This window comes from Portunus trituberculatus, chromosome 46, assembly GCF_017591435.1.
Source record: "Portunus trituberculatus isolate SZX2019 chromosome 46, ASM1759143v1, whole genome shotgun sequence".
In the NCBI taxonomy this organism is placed as follows: Eukaryota; Metazoa; Arthropoda; class Malacostraca; order Decapoda; family Portunidae; genus Portunus; species Portunus trituberculatus.
The window spans coordinates 2,572,956-2,585,455 of record NC_059300.1 but is presented as its reverse complement, the minus strand read 5'-3'; the positions used below and the strand labels follow the sequence as shown (position 1 = coordinate 2,585,455).

The window sequence follows — 12,500 nt, the reverse complement described above, 5'->3', positions numbered from 1 at the left end:
TTTGGTCTTTCACCACGACTATTTTGAAAGGCCCCGAAGGTGATTAGCACGGATCTCAAGTGTGTTTCTCCTCTGAGTATAAGGAAGAGATTGTGTTTATCTGCCACTAGTGTACCATACAAAAACAACGCTAAAAATCCATGTGTAACTTTAACTCGAGCGTTTTGAGAAGAGTTGGGGTGTGACGCGGATGTGTTGCTGAGTCTCCCGTCTTGCAAGTGACTGTAAGAAGCTTGGTAATCAGGCGGTTGGTAGCAAGTCAATAGGGAGATTTTAAAAAGATTAGGTATATTTATGGATACGGATGACTACTGGGTATAAGTATGTTTGTATGTGTGTTCTCTTTCTTATTTTACACATGGACTGTTTTGTATAAGCTTATTGGCTTCTTACAGTTTACTTTACGTTCTTTTTTTTTTTTACATTTCCAAGTTCCGTTCGTTTCACATTTTTTTTCTCTCCTTTTCCTTTTTTCCTTTATCGTCTTTATCTTAAGTCACATTTCTTTCATCTATCCTTCATTCCATTTTCTAATCCTTTCTTCTTTTTCTCTTATCCGTTATTCCTTCTTCTCATTTCCTATTTTCTCAGTATTTTCATTTACTCTCATTGTTTTTGCTTCCCTTTCTGCCATGTCCTTCCCTCCCTCCCCTCCCTTGCCCCTCCCCCTCCCCTCACTCCCTCCCTCCCCAGCCATGATGATGTGAGTTTTGCATGTCACGTTGTACTCAATCCAAGACTCCTCCTCCTAATCATACACATCGTCGTCCTCTTCTTCTCACGCCTCCTCTTTCTCCTCTTAAATTTCTTTTCCTGTGTTTCATTCCTTTCTTTCTTCCTCGCTCTCTTTTATTTTTTTATCATTATTTTTTGGCTTTCTCTCTCTCTCTCTCTCTCTCTCTCTCTCTCTCTCTCTCTCTCTCTCTCTCTCTCTCTGAATGTTGGTTTGTGATATTTTTCTCTCTTTTTTTCAGTCTTTTGATACTATAAACATGTACATTTCATTTCCTGTTTCCTTTCCTTCCCTTGTTTGTTTGTATACTTCCCCCATTCTTTCCTACATAAACATTCCCCTTTCCTTTTTTTTATACACTTCCTTTTCCTTTCTCACTTTTGTACACTTTCCAGTGTTTTCCTCTTTCAGGTTTCCTATTTATATATTCCTTTCTTTTTCACCCCTCTTTACACACAATGCACTCTTCCTTTATCCTCTTTCGTTTTTCTCTCTGGTTTGTAGTATGTTTCTCTTCCTGCTTTCCTACATTTATTATTTTTTATCAATACTCTTCTCACTCCTTTGTCAAAACCTGTATGTTCTTTTCTACCTGTGTGTGTGTGTGTGTGTGTGTGTGTGTGTGTGTGTGTGTGTGTGTGTGTGTGTGTGTGTGTGTGTGTGTGTCACCTATCCTCACACAATCACACACACACACACACACACACACACACACAAACAAACACGTACACACACACTTCATTTCCTGTACTACCCTATGATTCCCTTCCCACTTCTTCTATGTATACAGTCATCTTACTTTTTTCTGCCATGCTTTCCTTTCCTTTTTTGTTCAACACGTACATTTTTTTTTTTTTTTTTTTTTGCTTTTCTACTTAAGAATATGCTTCAACTTCGCATCACGTCACCTTCTCTCCCACTCAGATTCGTTCTTTTTACAATTTTCTCTATTACCTTAACTTCTTTTCCACATCTATTGACTTCGTTTTCACTCACACTCAGTAATATCCCACGTGTTACAGTATCCTTCTCTCCTTTTTCTATGTCATTGGATGTTATTTACTTAAGGTTTAGTTCAGATAGCACGACCCGGAGACACACAGGGGAGCTCTCAGCAAACACACCTATTTCTTCTGTAAGTGGTGGGTTATTAACGTGGAAATCAGTGTGTCTTTAGAGTGTGAGGCGAGTTAAGGAGAGATAGAGGGAGGGAGGTATATTCCATGTCTGTCTGTTCTCTCTCTCTCTCTCTCTCTCTCTCTCTCTCTCTCTCTCTCTCTCTCTATCTATCTATCTATCTATCTATCTATCTATCTAATCTATCTATCAATCTACCTACCTATCTATTTACCTATCTATCTATCAAACTATTTATTTAGGTCAGTGGTTCCCAAACTGGGGAAATTTTACCCTGGGGAAATTTGAAGCTACTGGGGGGGGAAATAATTACACTACCTACTAACTAAAAAAATCTCAGATGGATTTTCTCATGTCTGAGAGAGAGAGAGAGAGAGAGAGAGAGAGAGAGAGAGAGAGAGAGAGAGAGAAAGCAGACAGACAGGGAATATATTGTTGTCATCTCTAATGGCCGGCAAAAAAATAAACTCTTCTTCGATTCCTTTGTCAGTTATGAAGCGGCAAAAAGCAAGCAGTTGTGCAATATTGGTGACATCCGTACACTCATCAATGTGAAGGGAACAAAAGGACGATGACATTAGTAAATAGTCTCAGTGTGTTTTAACTGCTCTTTCTCTCATACACATGAAGGGGGAAATCTGGATGGTTGAACTGGATGCAAGGAAATGACAGAAAAAAAGTTTGGGAACCACTGAATTTTAGGTAAAGGGTATAAATTTTCACTTTCTGTCATTTCTTCTTCTTCTTCTTCTCTCTCTCTCTCTCTCTCTCTCTCTCTCTCTCTCTCTCTCTCTCTCTCTCTCTCTCTCTCTCTCTCTCTCTCTCTCTCTCTCTCTCTCTCTCTCTCTCTCCTTCTCCTTTTCTTCTTTTGTCTTCTCCCTTTTCACTTCCACCTTATCCTCTTTTCATCTTTATACTCTCTCTCTCTCTCTCTCTCTCTCTCTCTCTCTCTCTCTCTCTATTTTCCCCTCCAGGCTAAAGGTTAGTTTTTCCTCCCTATCTACATTTCTCTATTTATCTCTCCCCTTTTCCTTCCTGTCCCTCCCTCACCTCACTTCTCCTTCTCTTTGATCCCTCCTGCATTCTCCTCTCCTCCTCCTCCATCCCTCCCTCCTTCCCCGTTCCTCATTTCCTCCTCCTCCTCCTCCTCCTCTTCCTCCTCCTCCCCCTCCTCCTCCTCGTCCTCCTCCCTGTCTTCGATCTTTACTTTCTTCCTTTCTTCTCGTTGCACTTCATTTTCTCTCTCTCTCTCTCTCTCTCTCTCTCTCTCTCTCTCTCTCTCTCTCTCTCTCTCTCTCTCTCTCTCTCTCTCTCATTGCTCTTTCTTGCACTAATTTCTCCCCATCCCTTCTTTCATGTTTTCCTTCTCTTTCTTTTCCTCTTCCTCTCCTCTCTCCCTTTCCTTTTCTCTTTCCTTCTTCCTGTTTCTCCTTTCTCTCTTTCTTCTCTCTCCCCTAGCCTTTCTCTACCTAAATTCTTCCCTCTCTCTTAGTTCTTCTTACACCTTCATTTCTCCCCTCTCCCTTACTTTTCTCTTTCCTCTCCCTTCCCCTCCCCTTTTCTCCTTTCCTGTAACTTCTCCCGCTCTCACTTCTCCCTTTCCCTTCCGTCTCCCTCATGTGAGTCACAGGAGCGGCGCCTCCCAGCCGTCCGTCACATTAAGACTGTCTTACCACCAACAGCTGCTTCGCCACAACTTTGAGCTATCTGAAAGCGTTGCTCCTGATCCCCCCTCACTCCCACCACTCCTTCCTCCTCCCCGCTACTCTCTTTCCCTCCTCCTCCTCCTCCTCCTCCTCCTCCTCCTCCTCCTCCTCCTCCTTCTCTTCATCATCATCATCATGTTCTTTCTTCCTTCTAATACAGAAAAAGAAGCATTTTATTTTATTAATTTTCTTGCTTCTTTTGTTATTGTTGTTGTGATTCATACTTCTTTAAGTTGCTTTTTACCACTATTACTGCTACTGATGCTGCTGCTGCTGGTACTACTACTATTTCTACTACTACTACTACTACTACTACTACTACTACTACTACTACTACTACTACTATTACTACTGCTGCTGCTGTTTCAATTGCTGCTAAGGTTGCTACTACTAATGCTATTATTACTAATACTACTGCTGCTGCTACTGCTACTGCTGCTGCTGCTACTGCTGCTACTACTACCACTGCTACTGCTGCTGCACTGCTACTGCTGCCACCACTGCTGCTGCTACTGCTGCTGCTGCCACTGCTGCTGCTGCTGCTGCTGCTGCTGCTGCTGCTGCTGCTGCACCACTGCTGCACTGCTGCTGCTGCTGCTGCCACCACTGCTGCTGCTGCTGCTGCTGCTGCTGCTGCTGCTGCACCAGCAACAACTGCTGCTGCAACTGCTGCTAATGCTGCTGTTGCTGCTGCTGCTGCTACCAACCACTACTGCTGCTGCTGCTGCTGCTGCTGCTGCTGCTGCTGCTACCACTGCTACTGCCACTGCTGCTGCTGCTGCTGCTGCTGCTGCCACTGCTGTTGCTGCTGCTGCTGCTGCTGCTGCTGCTGCTGCTGCTGCTGCTGCTGCTGCTGCTGCTGCTGCTGCTGCTGCTGCTGCTGCTGCTGCTGCTGATTAACAACCAACTGCTGCTGCTGTTGCTACTACCACTGCTGCTTCTGCTACTGACTACTACTGCTGCTACTGCTGCTCCTAATACTACTACTACTATATTATTATTATTATTATTATTATTATTATTATTATTATTATTACTATTATTATTGTTATTGTTATAATTACAACTATTATTATTGTTATTATGATATTTTCGAAATTTTGCATCATGTAGAGCTATTCCTTTCATTGTTCTTGAAATATTGTTCTCTTTTTGGAAACTATTATCTTTAATAATAGAAGTATTAATAAAACAATAGTAATAATGATGATGATAATGTAATCATTATTATTATTATTATTATAATTATTATTGTTATTATTATTATCATTATTATTATTATTATTATTAATATCATAATCATCATTATCATTGTCATTTCTGTCACTATCATCATTGTCGATTATCATTAATACTATTGTTTATATTATTTTTATCATCATCATAGTAGTAGTACGTAGTAGTAGTAGTAGTAGTAGTAGTAGTAGTGGTAGTAGTAGTAGTAGTAGTAGTAGTAGTAGTAGTAGTAGTGGTGTAGCAGCAGCAGCAGCAGCAGCAGCAGCAATAACAGCAGAAGCATCACCAGCAGCAGCAGCAATAGCAACAGCGACAGCAGCACTAGCAACAGCAGCAGGTGTAGCAGCAGCAGCAGCAGCAACAAGGACAACAACAACAACAACAACAACAACAACAACAACAACAACAACAACAACAACAACAACAACATCAACACCAGCGTTACCATCATCACTATCTTCATCATCATCACCACCACCACCCATCACTCCCTCCTTTTACCACCAACTCGTTCCTTCTCCATTTCTTACTCACAGACTGCCTCCTCTTCCCTCCCTTCGCCTCACTCCCTCCCTTCACACACACACACACACACACACACACACACACACACCTTTTACTTTCTTTCTTTTCCCTTCCTTTCCTCCCTCCCCTCACGCCTCTCTACTCCACTCACGGCTCTCCACCTCTCTCTCTCTCCCTCCTCGACCATCCACCTCTCTCCCTCCTCGACCATCCACCTCTCTCCCTCCTTCCTCAAGTCCACGAAATCCGCCTCGCTAAAGCCAGTTCCCGTTTTCTTCCTCACTAATCTGGCCACCTCGCCGTCAAAACAAACTCTGGGTGTGTTGAGGTTATCCGGGCGACGAGGTGACGGGCCCCTGAGGAATGCTGCAGCGGAGGAGGAGGAGGAAGAGGAGGAGGAGGAGGAAGAGGAGGGAGGGAGGACAAGGAAAGAAGTAACTGCCAAAATACAAGGCTACAATAATAAGTAAGTGTGAATAGCCAGTCAGTCGTGCATCAAAGCAACCAGAGCGAGTGTTGAGATGGATTATGCAAACAAGGTGAGGCGAAGTGGGTTTTCAAAAAGGGGTATCTTAATGTGGTGAAAAACTGAATTATTTGAGGGAGTTGGCGGGCGTCGGGGGACAAGAGGGCAGGGGGATGAGAGAGAGAGAGAGAGAGAGAGAGAGAGAGAGAGAGAGAGAGAGAGAGAGAGAGAGAGAGAGAGAGAGAGAGAAAGAGAGAAGACAGGGGGGAAAGAGGGAATTCTAAAATAAAATATAAGAAAAGTAAAAGAAAAAGAAGGGAAATGCAAAGAAAAATCTGACTAAAATAGAAAAAAAAATCAAGATGAACACAAACGCAAAAGAACAAGAACATGGAAATCACAATGAACAACAACAACAACAACAACAACAAAATCAAAAAGAAGAAGAAGAAGAAAAAGAAGAAGAAGAAGAAGAAGGAAAAGGAGAAGGAGAAGAAGAAGAAGAGACAAAATAAAAAAAAGAAGTAACAAATAAGAAAACAAATAGACAAACAAGAAGAAAGCGACAAAAAAGAACAAGAAGAACAAAAGAAGAGAAGAACAAACCCAACAAAATGAACAAAAAACAACAAAAGAAAAGCAAATAAAGAAAAATCAAAAGAAAACAAGAGAGAGAGAGAGAGAGAGAGAGAGAGAGGGAGGCAGCGGTGGTGGCGGCGGCGGAGGAGGGAGGAGATGCATACAGCCATTAAGATTCGGCGTGTGGTGCGCGGAGTAAGTGTGAGTTATTGCCTCGAAGGAGTGACTTACCCTTGATTAGTGCGGGATCAGCAGGGTCACGGCTGGCCTATCAACCGACCCGCCCCGCCGCCACACTCCGCCTCGGGGGCTCACTTGATCTTAATTTTTAAGCTCACATGATGGGTTGCTGGTCTGCTTCTTCCTCTCTCTCTCTCTCTCTCTCTCTCTCTCTCTCTCTCTCTCTCTCTCTCTCTCTCTCTCTCTCTCTCTCTCTCTCTCTCTCTCTCTCTCTCGACCTTCCTTTCTTCCTTTCTTTCTTTCTTTCTTGCTTCTTGTCTCTTATCCTATTTTTACTATCATTAGCTGTCTTTTCTCTGTCTTTCTCTGTTTTTCTTATTTTCTTCTCTCTCTTTCGTTGTATTTTTCTCTCGTTCTTTGTCTCTCTCTCTCTCTCTCTCTCTCTCTCTCTCTCTCTCTCTCTCTCTCTCTCTCTCTCTCTCTGTTTCTTTTTCCTTTTTCCTTCCTTTATTATATGTTCTCTTCTGTCTCTCCTCTTCCTCTTTTTCCTTTTTCTTTTTATTTCTTTATTACATTCTGTGTTATTCTGTCTAATTATCTCTCTCTCTCTCTCTCTCTCTCTCTCTCTCTCTCTCTCTCTCTCTCTCTCTCTCTCTCTCTCTCTCTCCACACTCCTATTTCTCTCCCTTCTGATCCTCACACACCCGCCCCCACTGGTCTCCCTGAAGTCCCTCCCTCCCCGCCTCCTCTCCCTCCCATCTTTCCCTCCCTTCCTTTCCCTCCCTCCTTCCCTCCCACGCCCTTTGGTTTATAGAGCTGTTATAAAGGCCCCGCGCTACTCTTTACACCTGCACTTCTTTCTAATTATTATTTCATTTACCTTTTTTGTGTAGCATATCTATTTCGTCTGCTGGGGACGGGGTGTAGGGGTACTAGTGGTTAGGTGAGTGGGTGGGAGGGAGTATGATAGTGATGTAGTCGAAGCTGGCCAAGGACAAAAAAAATATAAAAAAAGGCCAACTTGAATGCTAGTTCCCTTAAAGATTAGAAGAGTTAGCCATAAATCTGGGACAAATGTCTTGAAATGAAGATGACGAGGGGACATGATAGAAGCATAACATTGCGACTGGTAAGTATGATGAGGATTGTACTGATGATAAGCGACTATAACACAAGAAGGAACACAAGATAGGTATTTAAGAATCATTCAAGACTCGATGTAAGGAAATATACACATTTGCCAATAGCGTTGTGAATCATGTGGATATATTTGAAGGAAACTTTGGATAAACACTAGAAAAATCAAGAACAATAATATAACTACAGAGCATTAATAATTGTGACCACCACCATCACTACCATCTAAGGCCACAAAGGTGATAACATTGCGGTGTTTAAACTGGAGTCACAGACGTAAAGGCTCCTCCAGATCTGTGAGTATGTGTGAGTATCATGATGAAAACAATGCCCCTCTTACCACTACTACTCCTACAACTACTACTTCTACTACTACTACTACTACTACTACTACTACTACTACTACTACTACTACTACTACTACTGCTACTGCTACTACTACTACTACTACTACTACTACTACTACTACTACTACTACTACTACTACTACTACTACTACTACTACTACTACTACTTCTACTATTACTACCACCACCACCATCAACACTTGGAATGTCATATAACCACACGTAGTTAACTAAAATATTCAATCGCAGCTATAGTTTCTTATCACTTTGCATATTATCCTCTCTCTCTCTCTCTCTCTCTCTCTCTCTCTCTCTCTCTCTCTCTCTCTCTCTCTCTCTCTCTCTCTCTCTCTCTCTCTCTCTCTCTCTGATTACCCCATACAGCTAGCAAACCCTCCCACTACCCATCCCAGCAGTCCCCACATGTGTCTACCTCCCTGCTGCAAGAGTTAACCACGATCTTGACTCTTTCATCCGCTGGTATAACAGGAGGTCTTTGCCTGAATCTGTACGTCTCTCTTCCTGCGACTTGAGTTTGGTTAAGAAAGGAGTTCCATGATATTTCTTAACTTGAATTTATTTTTTTTGTCATTTTCTATCTGCGTTTCGTTTTTTTTTTTTTTATATCTTATTTTTTTGTGTATTTATCTATTTGTTTTCATGATTTTTGTTTACTCTTTGTTAACTTTTTTACTTTATCTATCGTATTCTACTTTCTATTTCATTATTTACTTATTTATTTTGGGGAAGTGAAGGCAATTAGTAGTACTGTTTTCCTGTTTTCTTTTTCTTTCTCTTTTTTTTTATTCTTCGTCTGCTTCCTTTGTGCATTGAAAAACACACACACACACACACACACACACACACACACACACACACACACACACACACACACACACACACACACACGCATGAATAATCAGTACAAGTTCTTTTCTCTTCAAATCCAACAAATTACTATAACAAAAATAGTATCTCTACTCGCACTTTCACTTCAAACATTCACTCAAGAACCATGAAATATATCCTAACACTTCGCAACACTTCATCTCGATTATCTCTGCCAGACTCTATTGAAAGTTACTGTGAACTTCGTGGCCTCTTTTCATGACTAGAACTAACAGCTCACTTAAAAGCAGCACCAACTTTAGTGAATCTATTTGAACACTCACTCACTAAAAACTACGAGCAAAGCAATGATCAATCTTACCTTAACCTTCGCTCGCGTCTCCATTATTGTGATTTTTGTGGCATGTTTTCATTATAAACTACTGCTAAAAATCAACAATAAATATACATCTACTTAAACACTCAAACCCTGCCTCCCTCCCTATCTTCCAAATAAAAAACAAAGCAATCATAACCAAACATATTTTTACCGTCCTATCTCGCCGTGGTACAGTGGAACCATACGTGCTTTGGGGTCCGAGGGATCTCCAAGCGCATGGGTTCGAATCCTGTCCACGGTCCGAGTGTAGGTTGGGCCTCCTCACTTGCGGCAAGGGTCTCCTAGCGGGTGGGCTTTGAGATAGGAGGTACCCAAAAAAGTATTCCCTTTAGCTCAGAAATTCCCGTGAAAAGCCCACATGGTATAAAAAAAAAAAAAAAGGCTTCATCTGGAGGAAGTTAATCTGGTCTTCATGTTTTCCAGTGACAATCTAACAAAGATCTTACACCAAAAAACTAAAAAAAAAAAAAACTGATAAACAAGAACTTTCACAACACTGACATATATTACAACCTAACCACTACCAAACTAACACACTAACACTCTACACATGAAGGCTAAACATCCACGATATATTCCCTTCTTCACCACCACCAAATTGTCCTGCCCTTCTCTCTTCATTTCCCTTGTTACAACAGAAAAAAAATAAGTAAACGAATTGGAGTTAATACATACTAGTGGAGAGAGAGAGAGAGAGAGAGAGAGAGAGAGAGAGAGGTGGGGGAGGGGGACTCATGATGGTGTCTTAGGCAGGATTAGGAAAGATTTCTCAAGCTCACCGCCTCATCAGTCTCAAGTAATTGTGAAGACTTGCTCCTCCTCCTCCTCCTTCTCCTCTTCCTCCTCCTCCTCCTCCTCCTCCTCCTCCTCCTCCCCCCCCTCCTCCTCTTCCACCTCCTTCTCTTCCTCCTATTCGTTTCAGATTTCCTCCTTCGCTTCTTATATTTCCTGAGATGCTTTCTTCTTTTTCCTCTTCATCATCATCTTTTTTCTTTCTTTTTTATCTTTTTTTTTAGTATTTTTTCCTTTTTCATATTCGTCTTTTCTTCGTTTTTCATTCTCATTCTCCTCTGCGTTTTGATCTGTCTTCATTTCTTCTTTTTATGCATTTTATTGTTGTTGTTGTTTTTGTTGTTATTGTTGATGTTGTTGATCTTCTTTTTCTTCCTAATTCATCCCTTTGCTCGTATTTTTCCTTCTCCGCTTTGATTTTCACAATATACAGTAACTTTCTCTTTCAAAACATTGTATTTTCTTTTTCCATCATAATAACCATTTTTATTTCGTCCTTTCAAATCTCTCTCTCTCTCTCTCTCTCTCTCTCTCTCTCTCTCTCTCTCTCTCAAACCTCTTCCTCAACCCATCAATAACTTCCTTAAAACTTCCTTCCCATTCACCTTTCCCTTAGCTCTCGTCAGCCTCCCCATCCACCAAATCTCACCACATCCGTGCCACCACCACCACCACCGCCACCAGAGACAGCCCCGTCCCCTCCCCGGCAGCAGCAGCGCCACACCACCTCCCCTCCACGCCGGGTCACTGCACGAGGCTGGATTAAGCACGTCCCCCACCTCCCGGAGATAGAAAACGCTGCACCGGACGCCACCCACGGGAAGCCCCGCCACCTGATTGCACGTGCTCGTCCGGGTAAAGAGGGGGCAAGGGAGGCGGTACAAGCGAGTTTAAGGGATAAATACTAGTGCATGACTGAGGTATTTTGAATCAAGTGAAGGGAGCAGCAGACAGTGAGCGTGGGAGGGATAAACACGGTGATGAATTCGAGTGTGTGGGAAAAGCTGTAGAGATGAGACGAGGCTGGAAACAGAAGGCAGAAGAGATAAACAGGTAATGGAGGCAGTAAAGGAAAACGACTACGACTAAATTTATGTGACTGAAGTATTCCTTATCAGGTGGGAAAGGCTGTAGACATGAAGCGAGGGAGGCTGGAAACAGAGGGCAGAAAGAATAGACAAGGAATGGATAACGCTGGGATAACTACTACGATTAAATTTACGAGAATGGAGTATTTTCTATCAGGTATGGGTGAGGTGGTGGACAAGAGGCAGGAGGAGAAATTAGTAAGTAAAGTAGGTGGTTGTGGTGAGCACTGGGATAAATACGAGCCGGATATTGAAGTGTTCAGTAACAGTTGGTGTTCACTTCATTATCAACACAGTACTAAGATGAACAGAATTCTGAAACATTTTTCCAGTACTTTCAAAAGCTCTAGTTGAAGTTACACAGGTTTCTAAAGGTGTTTTATTATTATTCTAGTGACAAACTAACAGAATTCTACATTACTAACACAAGTAACTAACTAACCATCTTTGGCTTTTGAAAATGGTCGTTGTATAAAAAAAGAGTTTTCGAATACGAGTAGAGAATTAACAATAGCGGAGAGATTTTCAATGAGCTATTTAGTAGCTTAATTTCCTATTTCTTAAGGTAAACAAGAGGGAAGGTTAATAGTCATATTAAAATACTAAGAAGTGAGCGAGGTTATGATTGCATAGACGGGTTTCAACATCTAACAGAGCTATTCTCTACCGAAACTTTTCCCTTGAAGTAAAAGATGAGGAAAACATAAGTGAGCATGGAGCAACACACTAACACATGATTAAGGTTACGAGTGAAATGAGGACTTTCAACATTTACTTGAGTGATTCTGTAGTTAAAACTAAGGTAAACAAAAAATGCGAGAGGTAGGTTTAAGGTCAGCATGGGATTAGATATGTAAAATGAGAGCTTTCAACATTTACCTGAGTGATTCTGTAGTGAAAATCAAGGTAAACAAGTCGTGCAAGAGGTAGGTAAGGCCAGGATGGAATCTAATACTAACACGTGAATGGTGCATGAGAGGAATCAATATTCTAACAGCTAGCAGAGTTATTAAATAGTGCAAACTTTCTAATGAGATGAACCGTGCAGAGGCGGCTCTGATCTGCAAGGTAAGCGTGAGATTAATGTTAACACGCTGTTCAAGAGAAATCATGATAAAGTGTGCGTTGCTTAATCCTCTTACTGATAAACAAATAATCTTCTTTAATATCTATAACACTTCTTTTTATTACTTTGTACTAAGTTCTGGTCAGTGTTTCTGTAGCGTGAAAGGACAAAATTACCTTCTGTTTTTCACTCTTCTTTTCTCTCCTGTGTGTGTTTTACAGTGGTAAGAATGTTAAGGATGAACACAGCAGATAAAGGGTCAAAGGTGTTTCTGTTCCTT

The 12,500-nt window shown here is 41.6% G+C and overlaps 1 protein-coding gene across 1 annotated transcript in view; it reads left to right on the top strand.

Annotated features, from left to right (window-relative positions):
* LOC123520235 (ran-binding protein 9-like) overlaps nt 1-12,500 on the top strand; it is an 18,376-nt gene that overhangs the window by 5,793 nt on the left and 83 nt on the right. The window contains exon 4 of the mRNA XM_045282345.1: nt 10,683-10,921. Coding sequence (XP_045138280.1) covers nt 10,683-10,921 — 239 coding nt within the window. The remainder of the gene's footprint in view (nt 1-10,682; nt 10,922-12,500) is intronic.